This window comes from Ricinus communis, chromosome 10, assembly GCF_019578655.1.
Source record: "Ricinus communis isolate WT05 ecotype wild-type chromosome 10, ASM1957865v1, whole genome shotgun sequence".
Taxonomy (NCBI): Eukaryota; Viridiplantae; Streptophyta; class Magnoliopsida; order Malpighiales; family Euphorbiaceae; genus Ricinus; species Ricinus communis.
Genome location: NC_063265.1, coordinates 13,439,233 through 13,461,440, shown reverse-complemented (window position 1 = coordinate 13,461,440; position 22,208 = coordinate 13,439,233). Strand labels below are relative to the sequence as shown.

Here is a 22,208-nt window from a genome sequence, read left to right as displayed (position 1 = left end):
TTTTCCTTTTCTCTGAAAAGCAAGTACTATGGCAAAGCAACAAGCTGATACATTAACTTCTATGGCCTGTGTATAAGAAAACTTTATTACCTTCAGAAAAAGAAGAACAATGAAGTACTTAGCTTAGAAATTAGTTTAGATTCATAATACATTATAATTATATATATCGAGATAAATTGAATATTATATCATACTCAAGTCTCGATTTTCATTTATCTCAAGGAAAAAGAAAGTCTTCCACCAAATGGAGTAACATATATGCTTAATAACTAACAAGTGGAAACACGATGAGAACTAGAAAAGCTTTTAGATAGGTAAAAGGGCAGGCCTAATGATCATCATAAGTAGCAATTTTGTCCATGATATCTGCTAGCACCTTCTTGGACTCTCTCAGTAACTCGATGCTTGTGTTCAGCTTCTCGCGCTTACTAGCAACCGAAGGAGTCTCTTCCAGCAACTTTTCTATTTCGCCGCTATGACTACCCATCAGCTCGCTTATAATCTCCCTTTCCATCTCTTTGTTCACGAGATTCTGAATACTGAACTGTAAATGCAGTGCCATAGAATCGACCAGCCTCCTCATTACAATCTTCCAGTAAGCAGTCATTCTCATTTTCAGATCAAACGCTTGGTGCATAACACTTTGATGCTCTCTGATTTTCCCAGCTTCAACATTTCCAATACCTTCAATTGTTACTGTAGAGTAACCGGACAGGACTCTTTCCCTGAATAAATCCTGATGGGCCATGAGCTTGTTCCATTCAGTCATATATTCAGGATTACAAGTGTAATCTGTCATCTTCTCCATCTGAACGAGTTCCGTAACCCAATTGATGGACTGCTCTTTTAGCTTTGATATAAGATTATGGCCAGCTCGTCTAGTAAGTAACTGGAGCTGGTAATAATTCTCAGAGTGATGCATCAAAACCGACACTAGAACTACATCAATGTAGGTCCATAACTCTTCAACGAAATCAACTGGCATTCTTGAGATCCCCTCAACTTTTTTCTGCAGAATGGTCAGGAAGGCAGTGCGAGGAAGGAAATTTGGCAGCTCAATTCCCTTGCATTCTTCAAGAACACTAATCTCCTCAATCAGGAAGTTCCCTTTAGGGTCACTTTCTGGGGAATTATGAAGTTCATTTGAGTATTGGTTCAGCATCTCAAGCAATCTAGCAGTGCAATGCATTTGAGGTTCATCAAGATACTCATCAAATTCTCCTCTGAGAAGGATTTTTCTGAGAGACTCTTTGGCTGACCCAACAATGCCCATAAATGCTGTCATGGCCTCAGTGGAGGAGGATAGAGGCTTCGGCATCCTGTTCAGGTCTGAGATGCTTGTATTCAGCTTCTCATTAATCTTTCTGACTATTTCCGGCAAGCATCTAGCAATAATAGTTGCTTGAATTTGAGACAGCCTTTGAGCAAGAACAGGAACACCCACCATAGATTTATCAATCTTGGAGAGAAGTGGGTGAGTTGTGAACAATTTAGCTTCTTCTTGTCGTGCTTCCTCATAAGACTCATCGCCAATTCGATTTCTCACGCACACATAACCAAGGCCTATATTCACATCATCAGCAGTAACCTTCTCCAGTAGCCCTTCAGGTGCCTTATCAGACTTGGTGACCACTGCAAGAGTTCTCTCACCAGTCTTGTCTACTTGTTGTGACATCCTAATGGATTCGCAGGTTGGGAAATCCACAGTAGCAGACAAAACATTAAGGATGATACTCTCTTCGGGCTTTATATACTCCATAATAATACCTGAAATCTGCTCATAAATGTTAAAAGGCTGGCCGAGAACAGGAACTCTTGTGATACCAGGGAGATCTATCATAGTAAGATCAGGAACACCATTCTTTTTCACTACCAAAGTTAATGGAGTGTTGGATATGCCCTTGCCCTTGCCTGCAATCTCATCGGTAGCAAGAACAATGGCATCTGCAACATTGGCTTCATCGGTGTGAACTATTTCGCCATTGAACTCCAAGAAAAGCTCTGGTGTGACATTCGGGTGATGTTGCAGCCTCATAACAAGTGGTACTCTTGTGCAGATGCCCTGGCCACGAGGAAGGTTGATACCGGCTAATGATTCAAGAACGCTGGACTTGCCAGAAGATTGATCACCAACAACGACAATGGTGGGGAGCTGTATGCCTTCCTTCATGACCATGAGGAGCCTGAGCTTATCAACAGCATCAAGGAGAGGTCGAATATGATCATTGTAGGATGATAAGATCGGTACAGGGATTTCAATGTTGGCATCTTCTTCTGCATTAATCATTGCAAGTGCATTTACTTCGTATATTGGCCCTTCTTGGCTATTTGAGGAGGAACTCTTGCATTCATCCATGTTCAGATGGTCAGTTAAAAGTTACAACACCAGGAAGCAAGTAGAAAGAGGGAAAGAACTACTCACAAGGGGAAGTGGAAAGATTTGGAAGAAATGGCTGTGTTGGATACGAATGAAGGCACAAGAAATGCCTATCATATATGTTCTTATAAAGGGTACGAGGGGAAAGTGGAACGCGGACAAGGCGAATCTTCTCAAAAGAAAAAAAGAAAAAAAGAAAAAAGAAAAAAGAAAGATTATCTGAGTGCGAGTGCGAGTGCGGGTGAGCTTTTCTCAAAGTTTAACGAAAGTTCTAACTTGCGCATGAAGGGGTTGACGACTTGACTATGAAGTAGGGAGAAGGACTGAGCATGGATGGATCAGCACGTACAATACTAAATTTTGATCTCTTAAAATGAAAGGGGACTTGAACTATATTAAACACAAATGATACAGGACTTATTGAACTAATTTATTCAATTCAGTATAAGCCGGTTATTGGGTGCCTGATTTAATTGTATCCATAGAATAAAATATTTTTGATATGTTAAAAAAATCATATATATGAACCCTAATAATAATAAAATGATTCCATCTTACTATGATTTTTATTCAGTTAATTACTAAAATATTATAGTAAACATTTTTGATTTTGTACAGTTTGGTGCTAAATCTTTTTACTACTTTGATTCTAATATTTTTATAAAACAGTTTCTTAATTTGCGTCCAAAACACCGAAACTTACGTAATCAGCCGCAGTAGAAAGGACAAGAGAATATGATAGCCAACAATGAAGCCATGCATGACGCCATCACACCAACATCAAATGCACCGTCATCGCCAGTGAGAAAAAAGGGGCACTTGCACCTTCTGATAGATTGGCAAGACAAATACGAGAAAAATGAAGAGGTGTCTCCCATTACCGAATGGGACCTCCTACACATTGCGGTCTCTGTTATAAAATTTACCAAACGGAAAAGATTAGATCATCTAACTTGGTTACAAAAAATCCATGTGAGAACCAAGGGGAGAGACAGTTAAGAGTCTTGAGTGTTAAACTTCCAGGAACTAGATCCAGCTTAGTACTTGGCATTATCAGCTCGAGAACAAACACCACGGCCAAATGCTAAAAGCAAACTATAAATGGTTTTGCAGTTTATAAATACCTACGAGAAAGCTATGTCAATGACCAATAAATAAATAAATGATGTAACACATTTTCATCCGTAACTCAACTCACTTCTTTATAGTACAATAGATACATGTTACACTTGGATTGAATATAAGATCCCAACACAGACGGGTTCCACAGGCTGTTAACAAATGGCCAAGTTTATTACTGAATCAATCTACCCACGGAATGCATTTTGGTCATCTATCTATTGCTGCTTTGGATGTAAATGTAGATAAAAGTTGAAACTGCTGATGCATACAGACAAGATTAGTATACAGGCCAATCATCTAGACACCATTGTTGCCCCCACCCCAACAAAGCTCTCCATTACATCTCAATGTCTTCGAGGTCTGGCAAAGGAAATCGAAGGATTGCAGCAATGCCAGTCAATTGTGCCAATTCTGTTTCGGAGGACAGAAACTGATGCACTCAGGATAATTTATGCAAAAAATGATTGAAAAGTTCCAGGCAGTCTCCAACTAATTTTTATACAAATTATTCTTAAACAGCAAAAAGTGGAACACTACTCACGCTCTCCTGAGACATGCATTGATGAAAATATATGTGCATTGCCCCCTGAGTCCTTCACCGAGTTGACTAAATTGACATACTTCTTCCTCGTAGGTATGTCAGCATTTCTGAAAGCCAAATAGTATGAGAAATTCTTAATATCAATATATTAAAAGCTGCATAACTTTAGCCACGTGACAATTTTGGATCCTAGATGGAAGTATGATAAGAATATCAAAGCATAACAGATGATGCAATTTGCATGGTACTGTAAAATAAACACCTTACAATTAAAATACTTGCATGAACAAAGATGGCCAGGCCCTTTTGCAATTTATAGATTTGTGCATGGGTGCGCGCGGGCGTGTGTGTGTGTGTGAGAGAGAGAGAGAGAGATCATCTGTGAACAATTATCAAACCACACTTACCTGAAGAGATCATCTGTGAACAATTATCAAACCACACTAACCTGAAGAGATCATCTGTGATGAGAAGAGTCTGGACAGCCATGCGTTCATGCGCAACCTCCACATGCTTTGGTCCATAACATGCTCGGGCTGGATCCTATCACCAAACATATGCACATTTTATGAATTTATCTGAGATATGCATTAAGAATGTAAAATATAATAGAAGAGCTCATTTCAATATTTGAGCATTACTATGTGTTTAGGTTAATCAGATTTATGTGGCTTTAAGTTCTCACATGTGAATTTGGGGTTCAGAGTTAATTACATTATCTCAGAGAATCCAATCTTAAACTTAAAAGTTTTTGCGAAAATTAAACTACAGATAGAGCCAAGCAAGGAAAGAAAAAAATACACAAAACAAAACAAAAACCATGCATCTCAAGAGTCGAAACTGACATTTGAAAGCATGTCGAAAAACTCCTCCAGTGCTCGGACCTGTTAAGGAAGAACAATCAATTATTAAATATGAATAGAATTCAACACCAGTATGCTTCTACAAAACTAGCAGGCGTTGAACCAACTCTAGGGTGAAAACATTGGCCAAATTGGATATATTTCTATTACCTCCTGCGCGGCCTTAGTATCTTTTATCATGTTCATAATATTTGGAGCATCCAGAACTTCTTTCAAGCTATGCCTGTACACCAAAAATCAATGTTCAATAGTTAAAAGAAGCACGGAGCACCAAACCTCCAGAAGTATTACATCAGCACAAGAAGCTACAAGGTGAACATTAGGCTGCCTCAGAGGTTGACCGCCTAAGAAATTTCGCACCTCACTATTTGAGGGAAAATAACATGAGTGTTTTAAATTTTAAACAAATATAAACAAATCTTTCAACTTTAGCACAACTAAATTGTCTCTACCTCCAAGCAAGAAAAAGAAAAATATGCAAGATGATAAGAGAAACGTCAAGGGTGCTAAACCAATAAAGTAATAAAGACATCAAGTAACCATATAAAAAAAACTCAGTAAATGTCTATCGCAAAAGACTATCCAATAATGCCATTATGCTCGATATCTTTTTTCAGAACACCCCCAGTCTCGTCAAGCCATTACTCATCCCCCTCTCATCCATTGTGTGCAACGGCCCCATCCTTAGATTAAGAATGAAATCATTGTGGTTGTGGAATAAAGAAGCCAAAAAGTCAACATGAGAAGCTGGAGTGCCACAAATTGCAATTAAACTAACAGAATCAAGGCAAAGCCATAGGTAACACAAATTATGGATATTAAACAAATGAAAAGAAATGCCTGGGATGTACAATTAAGCACAATGACCTAGCTAAGCATTATCAAACTAGAAGCATAGATAACAAGCACCATACTTGTATCCTGAGCTTGTATGCACAAGAACAATGCGTGATTTGTTCTCAATAATTGGTCTCAGCTGTCTCCTCTCTGCCTCCAACAGTAAGTGTCGATGAAACTGATCCTGATAATAAGAAAACTCTTCAAGTAAATAAAGTTGCTGTAGAAAGTGCCACTTGACAAGAGGATCATAACTTAAGCAATGGGTGTTTCAAATGTAAACAGGCTGATATTAGTTGAGATATTTCATTGTAAATTGGAGAAGAAAGAATGACAGATTCATCTCAAACCTTTGTGAAACCAGGGCTTGCAATCACAGCGCACCGAATAACACTGAAATCAATATGTTTTAGAAAAGCCTGAATATAAATGAAAACCCAAAAGCCATTGATGAGCAAGTAATTGAAATATTTAGTGTGACGTAAATGCAATGTCAACAAACCCAGATGTGTGATAGAGTGCCTATTACAAATTGAATAGTAATTACCTGTAGGATGTGTTCAAAGAATTTATTCAATGCCTGCAGTACGAAGAATGAGAATGTGTAAAACGCCTAGATTTATACTGCTTCTAAGGAGCTGATAAGCCCCTAGAGCAATACAGAAGCAGGTGGAACCATGAAAGCCATATCCAAAATAGCAATTCCAATATAAATTATATTCATAAACTGATGACAACTCAAGTATTCTTTGAGCATGTCAGAAAAGCATACCGACTCATAACCAGCAATAGCAGGTCCATGCTTTCGAGGAATCGAAGTTTCTATCCGTGATCGAGTAGACGTCATGCTGTGATAAAATAGCCATAGCACCAGTAGCATACATCAAAACATCATCAAGCACATCTTGAACCACTGAAGCCCCATATCATCCATAAGTTATCTCACCTTTTACCAACAAGGAAGATGTGTGCTAATCCTTCTTGCATTAAAACCACAGCAAGATCAGCACTTGCACCAGGATCTGAAATTATAGGGGAAAGAATAATTGATTATGAGGTAATTATACAAGACAAATTTTTTACTTTCACCAATTAGAATACCTGCAGTAATGCAAAGCTAATGACTAATCAAGAAAAGGCTGTTTAAGAAAAATAAAAGAGCCTCTAAAGCAGAACACTCGCAGACAGCAGCAGCCACAAGAAAGGAACTGCCAGCTAGGTAATGCTCAAGAGCCAAGTGCAGTACAGTACGACATTCGGCCCAAAAGAAACTAAGCTTCAGGCCACCAAGTAACACAGAACAGGATATACTATTAGCAATTTTAGCATGCATTTCTAGGTACAGTATAATTATGTCCTTTAAACCTGCTAGTGAGATAAGCATATACCCACTTAAGATATTAAGGACCAAACTTCAAAATTCCTTCCAAGATATTATTTAATATCAATCAAATTTTGCAGAATCACATTTCAATGCTATATTTGCCAAGCATTCAACTACTTTGAAGTGTGATCAAACTCAGGGCTCATGTATTCTAAAAAAATAAATTAACTTCATGAACTGCAATTTTTATGCAATAGTACTGAATGGTACCAGTGGTTAAGTGATTCTCACTATTCCACTTGAACAAAGCTTCCAATCATAGTAAACATTGGCTTGTACCAGCAGGAACTTAATTGCTGGTGCCACCCTTACACAAATAGTTAAAGTGCGAGGCCCTAAGTAATCAATCATGCCAAAACTGTAACAAAAGAGATTCAAATGGAAGCATTTATCTGACGAGAACACCTTACTATGTTTTGAGAGAAAGGTATGAAATTCATTGATCAGAACAACATACCAGAGGCTTGACTGAGTATATCCAATGCCAAAGAGTCCCAAATTTCCTAGGATATAACAGTTTATAAGCCATAAGTTTAAGAAAAAAAAACAAAATGCACCAAAGACACAAGCAATAATATATGCGGGAATATATCCCTTTAATATGTAACTAATTTAAAAGCAAGAAAACAAGAAAGGGAATGCAACCCCTATGCAGGAGATGTACTTGAAAGCACAGAAAACAGTTCAAAGAAACTGATTCTTTTATACAAAGAAAACCAAAATGGTTAGGGATTTAAGCAAAATAAGAAGAAAAAAAAAAACACTGAGCATATGCATACCTTTCTCAGAACAAAAGGCCGATGTAGCTCGAGTTCTAAAGTATGAAATGCTCCAATCTGGAAAAAACTTACATGAGTTGGGAACAATTAAAAAAAATAAAAAAGAAAAGAAGAAAAACATCTACATATGATACTGCACTTACCTTCACATGTTCATTCTCCAATACATTCTTCCCGCGAATTCGCAAAGCGGAACCTACTTTATCGTAATCTATGGCCTTAACAGTCAACGAAATAAAGAGCACAAATTAGAAAGAAAAAGAAAACATTAACACATTACCGTAAAAGATTATAATTCACAGAAAGGGTACCTCAACTTTGATTTCTAACTTCAACTTTACTCTTTCTGCATCTCTACCACCAGAAGCAGCCTGTCTTAAAACTTTCCTGTTGTAAAATAACCATACCAATAATCAAGATATCCACTTTATTCATAAACAGTAAAAGAACACAGCTTCTTAATTGAAGAAAAAAATAAACAAAAAAGGGGTAACCTAACAGTAACTGCCATAACGGAATCTCCGGGAGATATCAAATTATAAGCGAACCAAAGATCATCTGAATCGATTGGCGTCAACTAGCAAAGAATCATAAACCAATTCGAATAAAATAATGATAATAATAATAATTAACAGAAAGATAGTTTCTTGGATAGAGAAGACTACGTAAAGAGACAGAAATTGAGTACCTTGACGCTACCAGGACCATCAGGTACAATGCCTTTCCTTGCAACCTTCATGATGATGTTTAGATTTCTGACTGCAAAAGCTTTCTCAATTTGCTTTCTAACTCTTTTGTTTTCTTAAAATTATAGATTTACTTTTTTAACTAAGGATCTTGGGAACAAATGACTAAACCATTTTCTTCTTTCTTTTTTATTTTTTAATGAAAAACTAAACTAAATTTATTTATTTATATGATAAGTTTTATTAAAGTAATTTAGAATTCTTCTCCTATTTCATCCGTACAATAATTCTAGATTATCATAATTATTTATAAATTTTAAACAATATCTAAAATCTAATAAATAATGCGATAATAATAAAAATTTAAATAATGATATTCTAAAAATAATAATATAATATTTTAGAAATTAATCAAAGACACGTGATGAGAAGACTACTTGAGAGAAAAAAAGCTAAAAAAAGTATAATATAAACTAAATGATATTTAAACAATATAATTATTTTTAATATTTCATTTTATTAGTTAGACTATCCTATTAAATATAAAATTATAAAAAATAATTAATATAAAAATTAAATTTATGTATATGATATTAAATTTAAAATTGATATTAATTCTAAAAATTATAGATACAATGTTAGATATGTATTTACCTTTTAATTTTACTACATTTACTTTAAATAGGTAAGCTTATTGAGAATTTAAATCGTAGATTCTAACCCTATTGCACTTACCTCCATAAGCACATAAAGCTAATAAATTATTAGTGTATTATTTATATTTTAATTTTATCTATATATCTATATAAATACTTATATATTTATAGAGGTGAGATAAAAAAATTATTTTTAATATAGTAAATTTATATAATAATGATAAATAAATAACAATACTATATAGTTTATATATTTATTATGTTATCGTATTAATATTATTATGTTGTATTTAATACATTAAATATATTATATCTAAAAATAATAGTTATTATAAGATTTAGCACACAATTGATATGTTAGTTCATAAATATTTTAGATAGTTAAATGATTCTTTTAATTTTAGAAAATAACGTATTAATTTATGCATTAAAATTAATTTAAGTGTGTTTTCTTATAAATATATTATTAAGTATTTTAATCATTGAATTAAATTTATAAATATATTTAAAAATAAAAAAGAAAAGTAGAAGGAAAATTAATTGATCATTTCATAGGACGGGGATTGGCCATGCAAGTGTCTGTGTCGACTCGGCGCAAGGACATGACACGTATACAAAGGTGGGGATAAGTGGGTAACTGAATGAGCAGCCACGTTGAAATGCGCAACACTATCATCCTAATTAAGCCGTTTCTGCATGCAGCAGTAACATGCATTGCGGCAGAGCAGGCACAGACTGCCAAATCTCATCTCCTCACCCTTTTCACTCGCTAGTCACTACTCCTGCCGCTTTCTTCAATCTTTCCAACGCGTGTCCAGAAGGTAACAAAGGATCCTTACCTAATAACCTGACCTCTTCTTCTTAATGGACCGATTTCTTATGCCATGCTCTCTGTGTAGAACCCGACAACCACAACCGCACTCTCTCTTTGCTCCGCCTTCGATTCAACATCATCTTTCATTATGGGATCGATTCTGTCCCTGTTACACCGCCCTTAAAGCCTCTTTGGTTGTTAGGTACTGTCAGTAGCGGGTACGTCTTCCCTGGTTTTTTCATTTTCTTGTGAAGTTTATAGCGAGTTGGCTCTTGCAAGGTAAAGCATCATTTTTTTGTCTCCTGGGAAAGAAACTTGAAGGTATGGAAGGTTTTCTGTTTATTTTAATTAAAGATGTTATCCCACATGGTTTTTTTTTTTTATTGTTTCGGTAATCTGATGGAAATTTGTTCTTTATAAAAGTGTAGATTGAATACGAAAAGGAAAAAAACAATCTTTCTCTCTTTTTGTTTTGCCTGAGTACCATGATCTGTATCACTTAGTAACACTTGTTCACTATAGATCATTTGTATGTTCTCTGAACATCATTTCTATTAGGTTTGCACTGGTATATTAGTTTAATTGGTGTTATTGTATATTTGATTAAATGCTAGACTCTTATTTTTTACAAAACTGAAAAGCCAAGGAAAGAAAAAGAATTATAATACATAATTACTTCCTTATTATCTTTTTTACCTTGTATGTAGTAGAGAAGGCCTCTATTATTTTTTGGCCCCAGTGGAGATTTGCTAGTATTAGGACTATCTGATCATACTAAGACTGCTCTCTGTCTTCCTCGGCTTAGTTTTCCTCTTTGTTATCTGAGCAATTAAGAGAACTAGAAGTTAAATGTCCTGTTGGCTTGTTTTGTTGTGATTTGACTTGACGATAATTAAATAGTCACAGAATGGAAGACCAGGCCAACGAGTGGAAAAACCAGGGATATGAGGAGAACAATGGATGCTGGATTTGGGATAAAGGTTTGGCATTGGGAAAGAAGATTTTGGTTACTGGTTTTGTCATTTCTTCTGCACCATTTCTTCTCCCTCCTTTAGTGGTTATTTCAGCACTTGGATTGGCTTGTTCAGTCCCATATGGGATTTACCTGGCAAGTCATGCTTGCACTGAAAAACTTACGAGCAAATTGCTTCCAACGCCTGCAACATTTGAAGAAAAATATGGTGGAGAAGATGCAGGACTTGAAGATGATTTTGGTATAGAAAATGAGGAAGAAGAGCTAAAAAGAAGGGTTGAGATGAGGCTTGAGCAAGATGAGAAGGGAGCTGAGGAAGAGAAGTCACCAGAAGAGATTAGTGAAGATATAGGGGAAAAGGAGGAAGAAGAGCCGGTGATAGAAAAAAGCAAGGATGAAGAAGCGGAGATATGTGGAATTACTATTGAAATTGAAGGTGAGAAAACTGACAGCAATGTTAGAGAGGAGGAGCAGCAATTAGAAGTGACAGGCATTACTATAGAAGTTTGCCAGGGAGGGGATAAAGAAGAAAATGAAGAACTGCTAAAGGAGACAACAGGACTGATGGAGAAATTAAGAGATGAGGGTATGATTGATGAGGGAGCAGGCAAAGAAAAGCGGAGTGCAGAAAATGTGCATGAAGATGCAGAGGAAGGACTAAAGGAAAATGATAAAAGTGCTGGAAAAACTGTTGCACAATCAAGAGATACAAATGTTGATCAAAATGCTGTCGATATTGATCGAGAAGTAGAACAAGAGAAGCAGAGTGCAGAAAAAGTGCATGAAGTTGCAGTGGAAGGACTTAAGAAAGATGATACAAGTGCTGGAGAAACTGTTGCACAATCAGGAGGTACAAATGTTGATCAAAATGCTGGCGATATTGATCGAGAAGTAGAACAAAACGGTCACAAGACAAATGGATTTGTAGAAAATGCATCTGCTCCCCAAAAGACAAATGGATCTGTAGAAATTACACCTGCTCTCCAAAAGGAAAAAGTATCAGATAAAAAGGCTGGTGATGAAAACATTAGAGGAGAAGATAAATCTGTCGCTAGGGAGGAAGCTACACCCCCAGGAGGAAGAGGGCAGGATAACAGGGAGAAGGCTACAGATCATGGGACATCACAAGGTAAAGCTCTAGCATCAATCTTTGGAATATATTGCAAACAGTATCTTACTTGTCCCTTTTATGTACTTATAAATTAATGCATCTGCAGGGAATAATCAGTCAAGTAACACTCCCCCAAACAATGCTGATTCCCTGCAAGTTACAGCTGGTGGAATTCCTTCCGGAAATGGCACTTCCAATGAGGTATGACTTGCTATTTAGGTCATATCTTTCATATCAAATCATCTACCTATACAGATATTTTATATAGTCAACTGAAACAAGTTTGAAGTTCTATATCTGATGCTCATATTTATAGTTAACTAAAACTAAAACAAATGTGAAGTTTTAATTTGATTCACATATTTACTTGCACAAAATACTTGCTGAAGGTTCATTTAAGAGTTGAGATATTTGAATTGTACTTTATCATTCAAATCAAAATCTGAAAGGAAAAAACCTAGGTTTCCCTTGCTGATAAATGAATTGAGTTATTTGCAATCTTTTATTCCTGCCTCCTGCGCTTCTAGTGAATGCTACCAAGTGCCAACTATATCTGCAATGTATAAATAAACTTTGAAGTCAGTTCACAAGAGTGATATCATTACTGGTAAAATGATGGAAATAACATTGTGGAAGGTGTAGCCATTTTCATCCAGCTGCACTTCTGCATAGAGCTCCTAACTTATTCTACTTCAGATGCCGGACAGCGAGGAGAAGATGTGGGAAAAAATTGATGGAATGCGCAAAATAGTAGGATATACGGCTGCACGACATGCTACGTGTATTGGGGAACTCAAGGCTCTCTATGTTTTCACTGGAGTCGAACCACCTGCTTCATTCAAGGATCCCTCTGATTTGGCGGAAGTGAATGACAAGTTTAAGTTTCTGATGTCCATTGTTGGAGTCAAATAGGCACTTGGTTTGTCAAGAACTTGATTTGAATGTTATCTTGTTTTAGAAAACCTCTATCCTATATTGTGTTTTCTGTGATAATAATGCGAACATTTTGTTATGTAATGCTAAGGGTTTTAGTTACGAACTTGCAAGAGACATTCTCCAAATCTTTTTGAGCACCAAATGTTATTGCTACTTTCGTGGTTTTTCTTTTCTTGAAAATCTTCAACACGGTTTTTGCTTTTCTTGAAAATCTTCATGGATCGCTGTCAGTCAGCGAGAGATGACACCTTGTATTTAATAGTAGCACTACCACTGGAAACAGCCCATAAGCAACCGTCTAATATGCATTAGTTCTTTTCAACTTATCCCCGTGGATATACCTGCTCTGTAAACTACATCCAAACTTTGCGGTAATGCCTCGAGTTCTTCTGCTTACTATCTGGTCGCTCCAATCAGAATAGTTGGTCAATTCATGATTAGCAGAGTGCGCCAAAGAATATGTCGTGATAGCTTTCTTTGTTGGTAAGCAGAGACTGATCTGGCAAGACGGTTCTTGGAATTCATCCACTGAAGTTGGACCGGTCATGAGATTCATGTTTTTTATAATAAGTGGGTGGCTGTAACATAAAATTAGAAGTCACTGATGAAGATGCCACATGCTCGTGAGATTATCCAATTATTATGATTCTGGATTCATTTATAACCCTGACACAATTTGTAGATGCATGATTATAACAATAATTTCATGACATGATATATACTCAAATTCTTCATTCAAGTTGAAACTTTCGACAATGGAATATGGAACTTGAAGACACATACTGGCATCACACCTCACAGAAAATATTACTGCAAAGTAGACATGTCCAATGACTTGAACCTCATTGAGCAAAACTCAATACTCAAATGTACAAGATTCTAAAGTTGTCGTGTATGTTCAAGAAGCAGGAACTAAGGTGGGCAGGAGGGCTAACTATAGTAACTTGTTGTATCTCCTTAGTTCCTGCTGTATAATCTAGTAGTTTACAAATTGTGAAGTGAGGAGGCCATTCAGGGACCTGATGTGGGGGCAAAGGAAATAGTACGGAATTCATCACTTTGGGATTTTTGGTGCACAAATATTGCATATGCATTATAGCAGTTTTTAATTAATTATAAGAAGATTATCACTAAAGCGTCACTGAGTGTTTAAGGAAGATAATATAGATATACCTACGAAGAGACCTGTTGAATAGTTGGCTTTCGTAGCTCAGTTGGTTAGAGCACCCGTTTAGTAAGCGGGAGGTCTTGAGTTCGACTCTCAACGAAAGCACTTAATGCATTTTCTTTCTCCCAACCTCAGACCAGCCGTCAATTTTCTTTTCTTTTTTTTTGGCTGCAATCATACATCTGATTTTTGATGATAATGTAACCATTTAATGGAAGTGGAACACACGACCAAAATGGATGATTCAATAATTCAGATTATAACATTTTTATGTTACTGAGAATGATACATTTTCTTTTCCTGTTCCCTCCCAGCCACCAAATATAAATGGCTCCGAGGTTACTTTGACAAGAATGAGTTCAAAGTCACAATGAGCAGATCTTGGACTTAAAAAGCTTCAATTCTTCTTCTTCTTCTTCTTCTTTTTTACATCCATTGCTTCTGAGACTGTGAAAGACTCGGCAACTAGCCTAGGAAGCGTTGCTTTCAGATCAGAAGTTACATCTGAAGCAGTTTTGCCAATAACCTCACATCTGCCCTGCTCTATGAGCTGATGATCCTTCCAAGTTGATTACAAAGGCCTCGCGAAGGCCTTGCAGACTTAAATAGATTTTCAATCCTATTAACAAAGTCAGACATGCATGAAACTTTTAGGTTAAAATAAAAGCTCTCAGTGTCTCTGCGGAGGTATGCACTTTGCATGCAGAAAGTGGGTGTGCATTCCCACTGCCCAAAAAACACACACCATATGTATATAAATACGGAGAGATGGACCTTTAGATTTCGTCCATTTGCGTGCAAGAGGAAGTGTGTCCATTAATGGCCAATCAGAAGGGACATCAGAACCATCACTTTTGAACTCATTAATCAAAAGGGGTGCATCAAAAGTACAACCGTTGTGAACCACTATAATAGTATATAGCCACCAGGTTTTTGACGGCTTCTGATATACTGTAATAGTATAGATATCAGCTCTTCCGTCCTATAAAAATAACAAACAAAATTAAACTAAAGGTAAGCTCGATTATGTTCAGTCATTCAATGCAATGAAGCAGGCAGTTTTCATTATTACACGCAAGACAGATGTGAAGAACCATACATGCCCTCAGCAAATTAGGAAGACAACGATCTTATAGTCATGTTAAACAAAAGAGATATCCAGAAGAATTAGGGTTAAAGAAAGGCAGGAGCAGAACTTGAATTCAAAGATTGGGGAGGCCAAAATTACTTAGACCAATGATACCACAATAAGTAATCTAAATAGTCTTACGGATATTGTGGCATCCTATCCACATAACTGAATGTGTAACCTATTGTAAATCCTTTAATCACTCTCCACCATACTTCAAATATAGGGTGCCTCAGTCCACAGGACTTCTAACATGACAGGCTCTGGGAGGCCTAAATGTTCAAGCTCCCTCTTGCCAACATGACGCTGTATTCTTGGTTTGAATCCTTGACTCTAGATTACACTAGAGAAATCTCACCATTGTACCAAACATCACTCTCTTCTAACAAATTAAATAAGCATCAAGAGAAATGTTAGACCAAAATCCAATGGCTGTGTGATTTCATACAAACTGCAAGTGATCCTCATATTCAGCTACTCATGTCGTGATAGCTGATTGGAACAGGGTGTACTTCATTAGTATGGCTCTAACAATATGCAGGATACAGACAGCAATGAGGTAGCTGCCAACACCCTTACCACCCGCCCCAGGAATAAGAAAAGCAAAAAGAAGGGATACGAAATATCTTTCAGTTCATAGACCAATACTTAATCATGGAAGGAAGCTCAAAGGAAAGCATTACAAGTTAAACAAGAGAACCTTGGAACATGGGGTTTGCAGACCATATGGGTTGTAATGCCATGAATATTTGTGTTAGGAACAAAGCGTCCAGGAATTACTAGCGTCTGGAAAGTGCTATTTTTACCTCCGCGGAGATCCTGTAGTGCAATCTCAATAATTCGCTCATACTGTCTACTAAATCCAGTAGTCTCAAGACCAAAGACGATAATTGTTACAAGTTTGGCCAAGTCATTATTCTCACTAAGAATCTCTTGTCAGATATCAAAGCATTGATATTTTGGTATTCGCTTATTTCAGCTTTACTTACACTTAGTTGAAACTGTTTCATCCAAAACTCCATGCCTGATATTGGTCAATTTGTTCCTTCTGTTTTTGTACTTACGGATCCATCGTCTACTGTATCCTCCTTCAAGCCCATTGACCTTGGACCCAAGCAGACTAAAGCTAGAATTCTTTCCATAATTCCTAGTTGAGCAGTGGAACCTTTCCTGCTGTCTGCATCTAGGAAGTTGCAAGATAGAGAAGCACATAAGAATTATCCTCATCTAATTAACTTGAGCTATAACAGAGCAAGATCACAAAACACGTAAGTTGTAGGAGGTAAAACTTAGCTTGGGGATCTCTTCCCCTTCTCTCCAGTTGCAAAGACAACACATTTCCTTCCCTAGATGGTTATTGGGAGTGTGCATTGGGTACCAAGTTGCAAATATATGGATACTGTATGAGCTTCTTGTGATTTTCTATCTTCCATGCGCAGCTCTTTAATTTGTTTGAAGGTGATGTATTCTTAAAGTAAGCCTGCAATCTTATAAGGGTTTTTTTTGGTGCGTTGTGTATTTTTATTATATTTTATTTAATTATCTCAAAAATTTAATAGTATATTTTTTTAAAATATTTAACATCAGTCATGTAATTATGCAGAGAAATAACTCATTTAATTTGTAGTTTGATTAGATATAATAAAGAGCATTTGAGAACTCATTCTGAAATATTATAATACCTACAGTTCTATTCTCTATTCTATATTTTATTTAGATCTAATTATTCAAAAAAAACTAAACCTTTTAACGTTTTAACAATTTTAATCGGTATTATCAACTTTATTATAAAAAGTATTAAATTTTTAATTTTTTTCTAAAATATTAGAAAATTATGAGAAACGATAATTTTTTTATGACTGTATAATTTTTTCATTTTTTCTAAAAGAAAATAAGTGAATGCTCTATTTAGCCTAAACAAACTGTTCATCTTTCCCAATTTAGAGAATCAATTCTAGGTTTTTTCACTTTATCCCCAACCTGAGATTTTAATTTAAGAAAGGTTAAGAGAACAGAGCTACAAACCTCAGATTCAGTAAATTCAATCCGACTCTCTTTGTATCTGATTGTTAAGGTCTTTAGACTAATTCAAATATAGTCTATCAAGAAATGCTGCTACTACTGTAATGTGGTAATCTTGCAACTAGTCAACAATTACGACAAAGTGCTGAGGGTTTACAGCAACAATGCAGTTATGATGAGGTTAATACAGTATTAGACTGTATTAAAAGTAAAGTGGTCAATAAAAATTATCATGTCTAGTGGTCAGATAATATTTTAAAAAATCAAAATTTGGGAATGTGATAAAGTTGATTGTGTTAATTAAAATTGTTAAAACGCGCAAAATTGGAAGATTTTTAGATAATTAAACATTTTATTTATATCTCATATATTCTTGTTATTATGTTTCTCATTAAAATATATTTTTAAAAAGATAATTTTTCTTTAGAAAAAGAGCGTTTAAAATATCACTTTCTAATCTTAAAAATAATTGCAGAACTTTGGATTATACTTAATTTAGTTAATTCAGAGTAAAAAGAACATAATTAATGTTAACTGCATTCAAAAGAAATTATGCCCAGTAGTAGTACTAATACAGAAGTTTAGTGGGTCAACAAGCTGTAAAAATGAAGCAAATATTATCCTGATTACTCATCAGCGCTATTGACGGAGATAACACAGTTCAGCCCTGCAAACTTTTTGGACCCGTTCCTTCTCTCTCTCCTCGCTAATCGCGAAAGACGTAGAATACACTGATCATGGCCATGGTGATATAGCTCTATTGACATATAAATACGTGTATTAAATGCGAGAGTGAATGAGAACTCCGCCATCTCTGCTTTCTTTAGCAATAGATGCAGCTGTCCTTCATCTTTCTCACTTCTCTGATCTCTCTCCTCTCCCTGATCACATCCTCCTCGATCTCTTCCTGGTATCCTTTTTCATCTTCTTCTGTTTCTTTTTTCCTTTTTATGCAAAGATTGAATTTTGAACTGGGCATTTTTGTTTCTTGTCTTTCTGGATAGAGATATTTCTCATTTCTGATTCTTTGATGTTTCTGTTCTTGGTTTTAATTGTTCTGAAATGGGTTTGCTTCGGTTTTTGTATTGATAAATGGGTTGCCTTCGGATTTTGTTGACTTGACTTGTTATCATGTAATCAAGTTGTGCATTTATTTGATTTCACCTTCTTTCTTTGTGATTAACACCACGGAAACTATTGAATTTAAGATGGGTCTTTTTGGTGAATGCAGAAAAGATCTCTAAATCTGCGTGCTTCTTCAAAATTTTTTAGGTCATCATAGATGGAGCATGTTGTGAAGGATAATTTGTAACTGAAATTGGGAATAAATGAAATTTTGCCGTCCTTGGAGAGTAACAGCTGAATTCCCTAAGTTTATGCCCTGTGTTGTTTTGTTATAAATAAGCTTATATTGTTTTTTATATGATGAACACTTATCTGGCCTGATTATCTTTACTAATTACTAATAATTTCCTAACAGGCCCGGTGGTAGTAGTTTTTGTGTTTACAGTGAACCTCAATGCCACGTTAAGGATTCTGCTTTTTGATCTCATTGGTTCAAACTTTGGAAACAGCCTCTTTGCAATTAGGCGAAGGCTGCTTTCTTTCAAACCCTCCTAGAGTGTGTAATGTAGGAACCTAGGGCGGCGGGACTCCCTTTTAGTTCTTAGTATTAGAACACATAACAGGCTGGGTTTGATATGACGTAGATAACTCATTTATACTGTGTTTTGATATGATGATACCCTAGCACTTTAAGAACTCAAAAGTACTGCAGGCTACTATCATTGGATCTGGGCCACAAAATGCACTAGATAGATTTTGAATTCTTCTTTTAGTTAGACAGGTTGCATTTTAATTGGTTTATCAGGTTGCTATCAGATTACATGTTAATTTGATGCACTTCCGTTTATTTTGCATGTTGACTCGGGTCATTTGATAGAATGTTTCAAGAGGATGCGCCTGGGGTTAGGCTATGATGCTAAGTTCTTAAGACCAGTGGTCATCCTTTTTATCAATAGTAATTTTACCCTTTTCTTTTTCCTTTGCAATGATCACTCTATATTTTTCGTAGCTGTGTGCTGGTTGATCGCTTATTTGCCCTATGCTATGCTCTGATGAATTGCTTAGTGCTTATAAATATGTTGCCTTATTACATCATCTTATTTCCATTCTCAGTTTTAATCGCTATTTACAATTTTATTTTTTTTGGTTCTGTTGGTATACTGTTTTCTTTTAGTGACGATGATTTTAATGCTGAGCAGAAAACATTGAAAGCTGGAAAGCTGAATGAGAAAGTTCTGAAGCTCTTCATGGCAACTGGCAAAGATGAAGTTCTGACATTTATACAGGCTCTCAATATCCAGCATGTCCTCACACCTGTCCTTCCTACCAGTGAGTTGGTCATATTTGAGAACTTCTCTTCCTATTCTTCCAGGAACTTGTTAGTTAAACTTCAGATACTCTATTGACATGGTCTCCTTTTCTTGATAGGATGTTCTGAGAAATTCTGAGAATTTAAATGTTTGAGAGACTCCACTAGTTTTGAGCTGAGCAGCAAGTGCCTTTTAGGAGGCCAACCAACTTTTGGATTTGGTACTTTGTTATTATAGCTTGACAAGATGTCTGTAGCTAACATCAAGGACAGTGATGTTGATATTGTAATAGGAGCACTCCGCCCGGACCTAACATCATTCATGAACGAATGGAGATCAATATTTTCTCGATTCCACTTGATAATTGTAAAAGATCCTGATCTTAATGAAGAGCTGAAGATACCAGAAGGATTTAACCTTGATGTCTATAGTAAGTCTCATATAGAACGACTAACGGGCTCCACTACTTCTGCTCTCTTCTCTGGATACGCATGCAGGTATTTTGGGTTCATCATATCTCGTAAGAAGTACATTGTCTCAATTGATGAAGACTGTGTTCCTGCCAAGGATGACAAGGGTTTCCTGATAGATGCTGTGGCCCAGCATATTACAAACCTGACTGCTCCAGCTACCCCTTACTTCTTTAATACTCTCTATGATCCTTATCGCGAAGGGGCAGATTTTGTTCGTGGATACCCATTTAGCCTCCGGAATGGGGTTACATGTGCTTTGTCATGTGGACTGTGGCTCAATTTAGCCGACTTTGACGCACCTACACAAGCCCTGAAGCCAGCAGAGAGGAATTCTCGATATGTTGATGCGGTACTGACTGTCCCAGCAAGGGCCATGATGCCCATTAGTGGCATCAATATTGCTTTTGATCGTGAGGTGGTGGGCCCCTGTGTTTTACCAGCTTTGAGATTAGCTGGAGAAGGAAAGTTAAGGTGGGAAACAATGGAAGACATATGGAATGGAATGTGTGTAAAGGTTATATGTGATCACCTTGGGCTTGGAGTGAAAACTGGGCTGCCATATGTCTGGAGGAAAGATAGAGGTAATGCCATAGAGAGCTTGAAGAAAGAATGGGAAGGGGTGAAGTTAATGGAGGAAGTTGTTCCTTTCTTTCAGTCAATAAGGTTGCCACAAACAGCAGCCACAGCAGAAGATTGTGTAGCTGAGCTTGCGACATCAGTAAAGCAGAAGCTGGGTCCATTAGATCCTGTATTTAGCCGCGCTTCGGAAGCCATGTTGGAGTGGGTCAAGCTGTGGAAGGCACTTGGATCTGGTTCCTCTCCGGTGTAGGTGGTTTGGTTTTAGTTCCTGTTTTAAAAGTTCAAATGATTCTATTTTCTTGTACTTTAATTTGAAAGTTTCTTATTGAACACTAACTTATTTCCTATGATACACTTGAGTTGTTGCAGCAGAAATAAACAATGCTTAGCAAGTATTTTCTTTTGCTTCAATTCTGCATGAGCATGGCAATATTTGAACTGGAATTGTGATCGAGCATTTTGATTTAATTTAACCATAGCACTTGAAAATATAATGGAAACTGATTCTTCCCTTCATCTTTGGTTATGAACGGCCCATATTCCATACCATTACTTTTGATATGGACTGGGAGAAGAGCATAAAATTGAAGACTGTTGTTTATGCTTTCTGAGTGTTATGTTTCACTTGATCGACAGGAACATATTTTGTACGTCAATACTATGGATTCTTCTTCTTTTTCTTTCTTTTGAGGTGTTTTTTCTTTTGAACATTATCTCACAGAATCCGAATAAGCCCTCATTCCCTCACGTAAAGGCTAGAACAGTTATATGCAACGGTGATAGAAGGATATTTACCTTTAGTTCCCTTTGCCTGTCATTGGCTTGATGTATACTTTGACAGCATCTCATCTTTTACATTTTTCTTAGGACTTCTTCAACTTAGTTCTCAAATTCAGGTTGCTCTTATTTTATTATGTTTAAAACGGAGAACTATTAGATAAAGAGATTATGCTTTAGAGGAATCTTGAATTGGCTGATTTTTAGCTGACAAAATTATTACTTTTGCATATTTTCTGGGTTTAGATACTTCTCTTTATTACAGCTGACGAAACAAAATCAACTTGACTTCGTGCTTCAGAACAAGGAAAAAAAAAAAAAAAAAAACTAGATCAGAATTTGATTTTTCTAAGAGAAATCTTGTACTAGTAGTTAGTTGATTTCTGTGCTGACAGTTGCATATACTTGCATATCTGCGGAAAGCTTTTGAAATCTAAAATAACTTGCACCATTAGCAATAGGCTTTATTATGTATAATTTACTGGATATACAGTTGGATGTAGAAAAGAGAAATGCAAATATTTTATGATTACCTACGGGAGAGATAAGGAAAAAAAAAAAAAATCATCATGAATTGATTTTAAAATAATAATTATATGAAAATAC

General features: G+C 36.1%; 4 protein-coding genes, 1 non-coding gene and 1 pseudogene across 14 annotated transcripts; 3 read left to right on the top strand and 3 right to left on the bottom strand.

Annotated features, from left to right (window-relative positions):
- Positions 1-157: 157 nt before the first annotated feature.
- LOC8274998 (dynamin-related protein 4C) lies at positions 158-2,832 on the bottom strand. The gene has a single exon (XM_002512570.4). The coding sequence runs from the start codon at positions 2,354-2,356 to the stop codon at positions 329-331; it is 2,028 nt and encodes a 675-aa protein (XP_002512616.1). The 5' UTR covers positions 2,357-2,832; the 3' UTR covers positions 158-328.
- Positions 2,833-3,552: 720 nt separating this feature from the next.
- LOC8274996 (protein PELOTA 1) lies at positions 3,553-8,787 on the bottom strand. 4 transcript variants are annotated; one of them, XR_007214311.1, is made up of 16 exons: positions 8,592-8,787; positions 8,398-8,480; positions 8,215-8,290; positions 8,047-8,121; positions 7,904-7,960; positions 7,582-7,627; positions 6,687-6,762; positions 6,513-6,588; positions 6,288-6,320; positions 6,091-6,159; positions 5,818-5,924; positions 5,054-5,126; positions 4,886-4,924; positions 4,448-4,583; positions 4,041-4,147; positions 3,553-3,929 (listed from the first exon to the last, which is right to left on the bottom strand). XR_007214311.1 is itself a non-coding variant. In XM_015715165.3 (16 exons), exons 1-16 carry the CDS (start codon positions 8,640-8,642, stop codon positions 3,844-3,846), a joined length of 1,149 nt encoding a protein of 382 aa, XP_015570651.1. In that variant the 5' UTR covers positions 8,643-8,785; the 3' UTR covers positions 3,553-3,843. The 4 variants fall into 4 exon arrangements, 2 of the variants coding, with proteins under 2 accessions (XP_015570651.1, XP_002512614.1); XR_007214310.1 differs by having other exon boundaries at positions 3,553-3,910; positions 8,592-8,786; XM_015715165.3 differs by having other exon boundaries at positions 4,489-4,583; positions 8,592-8,785.
- A 1,182-nt stretch (positions 8,788-9,969) lies between these two features.
- On the top strand, positions 9,970-13,204 carry LOC8280238 (cilia- and flagella-associated protein 251). 5 transcript variants are annotated; one of them, XM_048369673.1, is made up of 5 exons: positions 9,970-10,066; positions 10,145-10,380; positions 10,960-12,161; positions 12,250-12,344; positions 12,786-12,886. In XM_048369673.1, exons 3-5 carry the CDS (start codon positions 10,967-10,969, stop codon positions 12,813-12,815), a joined length of 1,320 nt encoding a protein of 439 aa, XP_048225630.1. In that variant the 5' UTR covers positions 9,970-10,066; positions 10,145-10,380; positions 10,960-10,966; the 3' UTR covers positions 12,816-12,886. The 5 variants fall into 5 exon arrangements, with proteins under 5 accessions (XP_048225630.1, XP_048225631.1, XP_002512613.1 ...); XM_048369674.1 differs by having other exon boundaries at positions 9,975-10,066; positions 12,851-13,204; XM_002512567.4 differs by lacking the exon at positions 9,970-10,066 and having other exon boundaries at positions 10,139-10,380; positions 10,966-12,161; positions 12,840-13,204.
- Positions 13,205-14,278: 1,074 nt separating this feature from the next.
- TRNAT-AGU lies at positions 14,279-14,352 on the top strand. The gene has a single exon. It is a non-coding gene; the product is annotated as a tRNA-Thr (tRNA).
- A 292-nt stretch (positions 14,353-14,644) lies between these two features.
- LOC8274994 lies at positions 14,645-16,603 on the bottom strand (annotated as a pseudogene).
- A 1,383-nt stretch (positions 16,604-17,986) lies between these two features.
- On the top strand, positions 17,987-21,220 carry LOC8274993 (probable UDP-arabinopyranose mutase 5). 3 transcript variants are annotated; one of them, XM_015715177.3, is made up of 3 exons: positions 17,987-18,308; positions 19,663-19,792; positions 20,030-21,220. In XM_015715177.3, exons 1-3 carry the CDS (start codon positions 18,195-18,197, stop codon positions 21,073-21,075), a joined length of 1,290 nt encoding a protein of 429 aa, XP_015570663.2. In that variant the 5' UTR covers positions 17,987-18,194; the 3' UTR covers positions 21,076-21,220. The 3 variants fall into 3 exon arrangements, with proteins under 3 accessions (XP_015570663.2, XP_048225916.1, XP_048225917.1); XM_048369959.1 differs by having other exon boundaries at positions 17,991-18,308; positions 19,638-19,792; positions 19,892-21,220; XM_048369960.1 differs by lacking the exon at positions 17,987-18,308 and adding an exon at positions 19,400-19,418 and having other exon boundaries at positions 19,892-21,220.
- Positions 21,221-22,208: the final 988 nt, after the last annotated feature.